This window comes from Penaeus monodon, chromosome 26 (assembly GCF_015228065.2).
Source record: "Penaeus monodon isolate SGIC_2016 chromosome 26, NSTDA_Pmon_1, whole genome shotgun sequence".
Taxonomy (NCBI): Eukaryota; Metazoa; Arthropoda; class Malacostraca; order Decapoda; family Penaeidae; genus Penaeus; species Penaeus monodon.
The window spans coordinates 9041670-9051620 of record NC_051411.1 but is presented as its reverse complement, the minus strand read 5'-3'; the positions used below and the strand labels follow the sequence as shown (position 1 = coordinate 9051620).

The 9951-nt window shown below is 38.4% G+C and overlaps 1 protein-coding gene across 1 annotated transcript in view; it reads right to left on the bottom strand.

Moving 5' to 3' along the window:
• The window catches only part of LOC119589566 (vacuolar protein sorting-associated protein 13D-like), a 52622-nt gene that overhangs the window by 30198 nt on the left and 12473 nt on the right, over window positions 1-9951 (bottom strand). Inside the window, exons 7-27 of the mRNA XM_037938166.1 lie at window positions 9021-9951; window positions 8688-8802; window positions 8232-8434; window positions 7965-8114; window positions 7599-7671; window positions 7217-7403; window positions 6860-7007; window positions 6587-6669; window positions 6261-6468; window positions 5443-5608; window positions 5114-5292; window positions 4769-4911; window positions 4301-4537; window positions 3727-4068; window positions 3404-3528; window positions 3110-3230; window positions 2691-2883; window positions 2306-2488; window positions 1238-1393; window positions 791-880; window positions 682-736 (exon numbers count right to left, since the gene is read on the bottom strand). The exon at window positions 9021-9951 is cut by the window's right edge and continues 46 nt beyond it. Coding sequence (XP_037794094.1) covers window positions 682-736; window positions 791-880; window positions 1238-1393; window positions 2306-2488; window positions 2691-2883; window positions 3110-3230; window positions 3404-3528; window positions 3727-4068; window positions 4301-4537; window positions 4769-4911; window positions 5114-5292; window positions 5443-5608; window positions 6261-6468; window positions 6587-6669; window positions 6860-7007; window positions 7217-7403; window positions 7599-7671; window positions 7965-8114; window positions 8232-8434; window positions 8688-8802; window positions 9021-9951 — 4088 coding nt within the window. The remainder of the gene's footprint in view (window positions 1-681; window positions 737-790; window positions 881-1237; window positions 1394-2305; window positions 2489-2690; window positions 2884-3109; window positions 3231-3403; window positions 3529-3726; window positions 4069-4300; window positions 4538-4768; window positions 4912-5113; window positions 5293-5442; window positions 5609-6260; window positions 6469-6586; window positions 6670-6859; window positions 7008-7216; window positions 7404-7598; window positions 7672-7964; window positions 8115-8231; window positions 8435-8687; window positions 8803-9020) is intronic.

The following is a 9951-nucleotide window of genomic DNA, read 5'->3' as shown; positions in this document are numbered from 1 at the left end:
TTATACTATATATAATCTAATCTCATATATAATCTTCTATACTCCATTAACATGTAGAGCATTTCTCAATTATCAATGAACATTTACCCTGCATACAAAATTGTTCTTTTAGGCCATCCAGTGTACAGAACACTTTTCAATTTATGAAGTACTATATAAGAACTACTCTTATAAGTGATTGCATGAAAATTCTTGCTAATCTCCCTAACCAACTTATCAATTTTTATTGCAAATCCTACAAATTCGAATTAGTGGTGTCCCTATAGTTTAATTTAAGCTATGTATACCTGCCTGCCACAATAACACATGTATCATATATCTAAACTACCACTCTTTTCATTATCACACCAGTCATATATTCATACTAGCACTCCAAACAATGCCATATATATTATTTATTCAAACTAACACTCCACAAAATTTCACACATTTGAATATGAACTCTTCTAAAACACTGCTATCATAATATAACAAAATTATCTGATCACAAATATCACAAATATTATATCTAAATTAACAGTCCTCTCCACTTTACAAAAACTGTAAAAAAAAAAATACATACAAATTAGATTTATTGAAATATCAAATGTGTCATCTTTCAATAAGCCTAGTTTGTGTAAAGCAGGGGTTTTCTACAACTATCTTCCTTCAAAGATATCATTTATCTAAATGATATCTTACATTTGCTACAGTGTATTCCTTTAGGCAACATTTGAAATACATCTCTGTTGTCACACTAATAAGCAATAAAAAATCATACTGACGTACGAAAAAAAATCTGAAAACTTACTGGAAAGTTGTGTCTCGACTCTTGAGTCTCTCCTCTACATTGAGTGAAAACAAACTCATGTCCCGCACTGCTACTTGGTACTCTGCAACCCTGGTTTAAATATGATATGATGTAATTTAATATCAAATACTATTTTTTATAAATTCCTCACCCATCAAAAAATCCATATAAAAGCTAGATAGTATGAACTGAGATCTATCTAGAATCCCCTTACAGTGTATGCATGATCCATGACTCACTGAGTTTCCATGTCTTTTATTCCCCTTCAAAATATGAACAAAAAATTATTACTCAATATGCTTTCATGCCTTGAATTCCACTCTGGAGTGTGTATAAGAATTCATGATTCATTGTGTTTCCTCATTTTAATTCCTTTTCACAGTGGAATGAAAATTCAAAAATACTTCAGATGACACTTACAAAAAAAAACACAGATTTCCAACTTACTTGCTAGGTGGGAAGGAGAGGAATGTCTCCTGGTTGACTGACTGGGGTGGGAGTGCATTTGCAACTGTTATTTGGCCAAGGTGTGCCACCAGAACATCTGGGCTGTTCAGCGACTCAGGAATGACAACAACAGGGGTTTCCAATATCACATCTAGACTGAAAGGATGGCAAAGATTGGTTGGCTTATTGCAGAGGGATTTGTTTACTTCTGATCAAAAACCATACTGATGGACATCTAGAATCCAATAATTATAAGTATCATGAATAATTCTGAGATGAGAACTCTCAGGCAGACAGGACATAAGCCACAGACACTATGCAATTAAAAGCCAGAGGTAAATGATTAAGCATACAATAAATATTTGCCTTTCATGTCTTTAGAGTTCCATAATGAACTTGTTCATCTTAAGTAATAAAAAATTAAAACTTACAAAAGCTCCACCAGAAATCATCTTAACCCTTTGCCGACGGGTGGCATGTACGCACATGCCATGGCATGGTAGCACCATCTGCCGAGGGCATGTATGTACATGCCATAGTGTATGTATGGACACGCCATGAGTTTTTTTTTGTTACAATTACAGCAAAAGATTATTTCTCTGCCACTGAAAGTGTGATTAAGTCGTTTTTAACACTCTCATTTTTACCATGCAACAAAAAATAAACACAACAAACCGACGATTTCAACTCCATGATGCCACACACTGCTTATTTTATTCGGACTATAGACCGAATAATGATCAACTATGGAGTCTATATAATAACAAAAATATCCTTCAGTCTCAATTTATCAGGAAATATGGCAAGTAGAGACTTTAGAAAATAATGAAAACTGAGAATACAACATATGCTCGTAGTATTACGAAGAAACGGCATGGGATGCAGGTATTTGGCATGAGTGGTTTCGCATGCTAGAGCGACGATATAAGCCCCCGGCAGCGAGGCCCGGGCCACTATGAATACTACCCGTCAGGAAAGGGTTAAAGCTTACTTGAAAAAATCACATCATGATTTTCTGACAACCATGAAAAGAAAGAAGAGAATAACAATGTAGACAAGAGTTCTTACTTTAGAGAAAATGGTAACTCTGTGCTCTCCTCGTGGGCTGGGCTGAACCTTGACCCCGAGGCTGATGCTGGAGGAGGAGCAGGCAGGTTTAGGGTGTCAGTAGAATGCGAGACACTCATTCTGCGCCGGTGACGAGGTGAAGCCTCCCAGGCACTACCCGACAGATTTACAAAGGACTCAATTCTGAAAAACAAACCAGATTTAATCACTTAATGTGGTAATATTTCTCTCTACTTGGATGATTCTAACCACCAATAATATTTCTCACTCAGCAGTGAAAAAGAAGACTCAAAATTCAATAATCCTGCCATGATATCTCTTTTCTTAAATGCATTTGTCATCCCAAATGCAATTTATCTATGATAAACCACACATCTTTACCTACCGCTTGCTCACAAGGCCCATGGCCATTTCTGTTGCAGCGTGTTTGATGGAAGACGCAACACGGGCCATGTACTGTTTGAACTCTGTAGCACATGAGCGCAACTCAAGAAGGAAGTGGGGCGAGTGGGTGTAGCAGACAGAGGCTAGTCGCAACTTCACCGTCAGATTTTCATCATCAGGTGAAGGTAAATATCCTGAAATATCAAGTTACCATGATCTTGCTGATCCTGATTACATTTCTTCTCTGTCTTGCTCTCTTTCTGTCCCTCATTAAATCCTACTCTTCTCTCATTTTGCATGATAGAAATGATGGTTTATTTTCATATTACCTTTTGCATATTTAGTTAAATATAAGCAATATAAGTATAGTCAATGAATCTTGACCATACAAGAAAAAATTAAGACCAAGTGTTTTCTTACTCTGCGTACTGGAGCTTGAGAATGCCACTGGTCGGATAACAGTAAAGCTGAAGGCTCTTGCTGCACTATCTGATTGTGAGTATGAGCGGTAGATGTCACTATTCAACCGAGAAAACAGATCCTGAAACATTAAAACCATATATGAGCATATTACAATCCATGGTTTCAATACACAATAATTCTTATAAAATAACAAGATATATCAACAAAAATTTACTTATTTTTCAATCAGAAAATATGAAATGATTCATAAAATTCAGGTCATTTCACAACACAAACGGGAATGAAGTTTACCTGTGAGCGCTCAACTATGGGGTCTTGGCCAACACTTATAATGCACTGATGCTTGTTGCCTTCCGGAGTCACATCACGCACTTGGAACCCACCTAATGACCCTTCCACTGTCAAGATGTCGTTTTCTAAGAAAAAAAAAAGACAGATAAAAGGGTTGAAAAGAAAATATATAAAAAATACTTTCCGTTCCCAAGTGGTTTATAATGCAAAGCTGCATACCAGACACTCAATGATGTAATCTTAGCATAAAATGGAAATATATCAGTGGTTTTCATAAATTCATCCACTGACTTCTTTATCCAAGAAAGCAATCATATACTCACCAACAGTTGCCTGTATTTTAGCATCAGAAAGGACTGCAGTGCACACTTTCCTGCCCACCAGTTCCTTGTCCTTATAAACCCCTCTGAGAAGGAGAACAGTCAGTTTGTGGAAGTCAAAGCTGACCTCTGCTCGCACAGGGTTCTTCTGGGGGGCTACATAATACATGCTTGTAGCATGGGAGAGGCCACCTTGTTCCTCTTTCTCTGGCGACATGGTTGCACTAGGGCTCATGGGGGCTGCACTGGCCATGTGGGTATGGAAGCGTGAAGATGACGAAGGGGGCTGATGTGGGAATAGCTGGTGCACAAAGCCAACCAGTTCAACCACTGTTTCCTGGTTGGCTACAGAGAGAGGTGTTCACATAAATTATTTACTGTGGAAAACTTTGTTTCAAGACATTTATTCCTCATTTTCAAGAATCCTAAGATGTGTCCAGTGAAGCACACCAAATACTGAACAAATGAAATTCCATGAATGAAAAACAGTATTAAAAAATGTCTGCTCCTTCATCTTATCTAGCATCTTTATACCAGGCTAAAGTTCCCATTAACTACAGACCTAAGTCCTTCTTACCTATGATATCCAAGGTATTGAACTGAACGGATGCAAGCAGCAATGCTCCAGCCCCCTGTTGTGAGGGGCATTCTGATGACACATAGGTGACTTCTAGTGTAATAAGGGCCTCTGCATCACGATTCTCCATCAGCTGGGGTCCACTACCTATGCCACCAAAGCTGGGGGAGCTAATAAGAGGGGGCGTGGAGAGGTTCCGAGAGGTCTGAGGCGGAGATTGGGCTGGTATAAGCAATGCTGGAAAAAAATAGAAACTGAGTTAGAATTCAATTACTAAGGACCTTTATACAAGATTTTTTTTTTTTTATTTAAGCTTAGGGGAGCTTACAATCATAACTTACAATCCTGTCAGTAAAAAAATATCCAAAACATTTCACCAGCATAACCAGTCGTCCAAAATTACAAGACTTGAGTTCACAATAAAATCTCTTTACTAGCACAATACAGAAGATATTTCCTTCCACTAACCTCTTGAAGCTGCATATGACGATATGGCCTGACTAAGGGTCACTGGAGAGGTGGGCTTAAAGGGTGCATTGTGGTCTGGGGAGGCAGGTGATGTGGGCGAACATGGCTCACTGTCCAGTAAGCTACCACTCACACTGTCCATACTATCAGGGTACAACATTATGTATATCAATATCAATATCAATTCCAAATCAATATTGAAAAGCAACATCACTCAAAATCATGGGCATTTAAATATCAAATATCAATATTTCATGCACTGTTTCACTTATTTTACTACTGCATTCCGTGTTTTAAATTATTCCATTAATCTATATCATTTAATTATCTAACAACTAAACTCACCTGACATGCTTATGACTGGCAACAAGCAACTCAAAGTCAGGTCCAAAGGTCTGTAAGGCATCCACCAGGAGGAGGGAGTGCACACTGAGTGTGACTGTGCTATCAAAGGGGCGCTTGTTTAGATTGGCTCTCACTCCAGTGACCTGTAATTCTGCAATGCTCCTTCCACGAGACTGTAGCTGTAGAGAAATTATGAGTATATAAGCTTTTGATGGATTCTGCAAGAACATTGCTCTTTCCTCCAATTTTTTGTCACTAAAGATCAAAACTTGGCAAAAGGCCATTACAGCTCAATAATAGTGATTGAACTCACTACAGATGAGACTAACCTCCAAGGACATCTTATCTACAGTGAACTGCACTACCAACAGTTTGCCCTCATCTGTTGGGGAGGAGCTTCCCTTGCTCAGGTCCTCCAATGTCTGGTCATCAATGGTCAGAGTACTAGACCTACTCATCGCTCCAGTAACTGTGTCCGAGTCTGTTGAATCCACCCTGGGAATTAAAGCAGAAAATATTTATTGTGAAAACTCTGATCATTTTTTTTCCTTTCCTATAACTGCCTTCTTATAGAATTATACATATCTACAACAAGGCTTCTATGTTTTTTTTTGTCACTCAAAATGGGAAATAATAATGATCAAATGAGGCTAAGAAAATGCTTGGTCTTTCATCTAATGAAAAAGAATTAATAATGAACTTCATGATATGCTTCAGTTATAACCTTGGATAAACATATATGATCTCCAACTAGAGAGCTTTTGAATTTCATAAAAATCAACCATTATAGGTGCATAGAACCAAAATAAAGCAAGGCTCCCAACCTGAGGTACATTTAGTGTAGGAGTATAACTATGTTAGACATGCATTCAGATACTGCTATCATTTCATCTAGTTTCCTTTACCAAGAAGCTGATTAATCAAGACTAGTGTACAGAACAGGTATGGTGCAAAGCCTCATATAGCATCATATGAAAAATATTTGATTGCTGTAATTTTATCATGTTTTCAGCCTCAGTCTTAGGATCAGAATATTGCCATATACAGAATATCCAAGGGCACAAGGAAACATGAAGATTAGGAACCCTTACTCTACAGCATAACTTCATCAAATATACTAAAGCTACTGCAGACAAGAATTACGAACCGGACAGGTTTTGCCGCATGATCACTGTAGAACTGAGATATCATTGTCCTCAAAGCTTGTACTTTCTGCTCATTAACATGGACCACCAGACTGGGTAAGGTGCCAGACAGTGTGGCACTGGGCCACTGCTGTTGTGCATCTGGCATGGCTACTACACGTCTCTCCAGCTGCAAGTTGATGCTGAATCTGTCTAAGACATGCATTTGTCCTGCAAAGAAAAGTTTGATACAAAAAAATTAGATTCAGTAATGAACATTATTGTTTCCTATAGTAAAGCTCTTTTCCTGCATCACTTTAATAACTCCACAAATAATGTATGATCTCACCTGTGCCTTTCAGGTAGGCAAATCGCCAATTATCTCGTACTTTTCCAACTAGCACCTGCATATCACAGAGTCGAAGATCATACCTAGAAAACAATGGACAATTATAAATTACAGTAAAATGTCATGATCTCTGAAAAACAACTAATTAGATTTTCTTTGATATTTGCTATTGCTACACATAATGAATTTTCATGAATACAACACAGATTTTATGAATGAAAGAATAACAAGAAACTTTTTAAAAATTCTTTACAGCAAGCTTCTACCACTTACCTGTCATAAATCCGGTCATGCAAATCAGACTCAGAGAACATAGCTTGCTTGTCAGGCAAAGATGACTTCCTTTCCAACCCCTCTTTAGTTCCATCCAAGGACATCGTTTCCAACTCATCAGGGGTGGAACAAGGGGTTGCAAATTCATCTGACATACAAAAGTACAAGTTTAAAGGTAGACCTAATAAAAATAACAGCTAAAATTTGGCATTAAGGAATTGATTGCCCAAAACCAACTCCTTCAAGGAAAATATTATCAATGAACTTGAAATAAATAGAAATACATTAATCACCCATGGCAAATGTAATCATCTCCTTCCATCATTACATAATATTAGAATAAATCTTTAAAAATACCTTCATCATCACTGACAGTATCCAGTTCATCATTAAGCTTTGTCTGAGACAAAGGTTGAGCTGAGCAAAAGATCAGCTTTCCGAAGTCAAGCACGACCAGTGTTGCATTGCGATCTCTGAAATGCTCTGGCATGATGATCTGTGGAGCTGATATGTCCAATTTGATGTCCCAGCGTTTCCTCATCATCTGCATGTAAGAAATGAGTAGTAGCAACTAGAATGCAATTGTCCCCGAGCAGCTTTCTTTGGCGTCATTTCTCAATTCAAAATAGAACAGTATTTTTCCTATATAAACTTACTGTGATAAAAATGTGAAAAAGTCATTTGTTCTAAAATTTGGAATAGTTTCATTTTGTATTGCATGTCCCTAATTTGTACTTACAAGACCTCCATCCATAATCTGATCCCAGTTCCTCTTCAACTCTTGTTTAGTCTGTTCCTTCAGTTCTTCATATCTGTTCAAGGAAAATAAATTAGACACACAATAAAAACACATCTGACAATAATCACCAAGAAATCTGAAGTTTCATAATTTCTGAAAGACACAATCTGTATCTTCATCATTAAACCAATTAAGCAAAGCACAAAAAATACATGAAGGTTTTGAAGGAATTTCTGTGGCAGTTTCTTCAGAGCCATATGGTAAAATGCCATAGGTATATCCAAGTGTTTTTCTGTTCTCTCCATTGATGTAATCAAAATCCTTTACATCTATATCTTCACTATACAATAAACAAAAAATCCTCACCTTTTCTTTGCAGCTGTAGTGAGGGCCGTCATTTGTGCTGGGTGGCCATAACCCTCTTTCTTTTGGTAGGGTGTGGTGAAGAAATTACTTATGACTTCCAAGGCGGAGGGATTGTACACAATATCCAAGGATGTGGAACTGACAATCAGCCTGGATATAAAAAGAATAAATATCACCTTTACTAATAAAAGCAAGTCTCAAAGCTGAAGCAAAACTTGAAAGCAATAAAAAATACCAGAAAACACAGAAAAATCAAAGGCAACCTACCTATGATCTGCTCGGGAATTAAAAGGTCGAGATTCATAAGTGAGAGAAAACAAGGGACCTTCAGTCTTGTTCTGTGATGGAGATATCATGGTGGTCAGTTTTGCATACATGGTCGAAGTTCGTGACATGGCTGCCTTAAGGCCAGAGCCAGAGTCTCGGGTCTGAGGGGACACCAGCAGAGGGAAAGCAGAGTCCTCGGTGACCTGCAATACAGGGTGTTATCAGTCCCTTCGCTAAAACAAAAGTATTCATAATGTTCTGGATAAATCCAGTAATGTAATAATGAATGGTTTGGAAATACCACAAATTACCCTCTGATCAAATATATTACCTATATCATAAAGAATAACTTTATAAAATAAGTAACCAAAGCAAAACAGACATCTAACCTATTCTAACCATATTAGCTTCCAACTATCATGATCATTACAAATTTCAAATTTATGTAAGCCATACCTTGTCCTTTAAGTTCATTGAACCTAGTTCAATGTCAAATTTATATGATTTGCTTCTAGGACGTGATTCTAGGGCCATCTTTACATTCGCAAACTCCAGCTCAAACAGTTCCATTCTGTTTCAGAGAATAAGAACAATGTATTGTAAATACATAGTAAATACAATCCCTGGAAAACTAAACAGTTATTAGACTTAGTTCTACTTTTACATTTTGCATGTTTCTGAATAAACTTATGATATGGATAATATCTTTCACATCATACAAAGGTTTACAACCTATTTTCTGGTAAACCATAACAATTAAATACAATAAAAGTAACATAAAAGACTCACTTTTCCTTCCCCTCTGTAGATGACCCAGGGGATGGTGGCTTCTTTGACGAGAGAGAGAAAATGCCTTGCTTCAAGGTAAAGCTTAGCTGGCAAAACACAGCATCTCTCTTCATGAATGTGTTGTTTTCCACACTATCTGATAGCACATAAAGGATTTCTTCTTCAAGGGATCCTGACACCTGCTTATCAGATTCTTTGGGGCCTTGAGGAGATTCTATTGCTAACGGTGTCTTGGGCTCCACCTCTGGGGCCTTTGACACCTTCTGATCTTCTGGAGGTGTTGTTGGGGAAGTGGGTTCAGTGTCTGATGAATACCATCCCCCCCACATGGGGAACCAGCGGTGCAGGATGCCCTCGCCACTCTGAGTAGGGGATGTGGGCTCTTCTGTCTCCATTGGGCTCATGGGAGGGGGAGGGGGGGATGCACTAGTACGAGAAGCTTCCTGTTCTTTTGCCACCTTCTCCATTGCCATCTCTCGAAGTGCTCGGAGTTCTGAGAAATCCAGCTCCTGCTCAATCTTCAGCTGGTGGGCTTTGTGCTCTGTCAGAACAGTTGCAGGGTTTCTCAGGTGATCACTGTAAACATTCACATACGTAACAATGTCCCTTGCTCTTTGTTGGGCTGCAGTCCAGTTCCGTCCAGCATAGCGCCGGTGGATTTTATCAAGATGGGACTGAATAGCATACTGCCACCAGTCATATGGGTTTTCCTTCACTGTGCACGTAGGTCTCCATTTCCTGTAGTGACGGGCTTTCTCTAAACGATCATATTCCTTGTTCCATTTCACGGCCTGACGATACTGAGAATCTATCAGACTCAGAGGGAACCTTTCTAGCTTGAGGTCACATGTTATGCGAGGTGATGACCGTGACCGCAGAGGAGCCTCACTCAGGTTGCGCTTCACACAAGCTGTTGCACTCACTGGTGTCA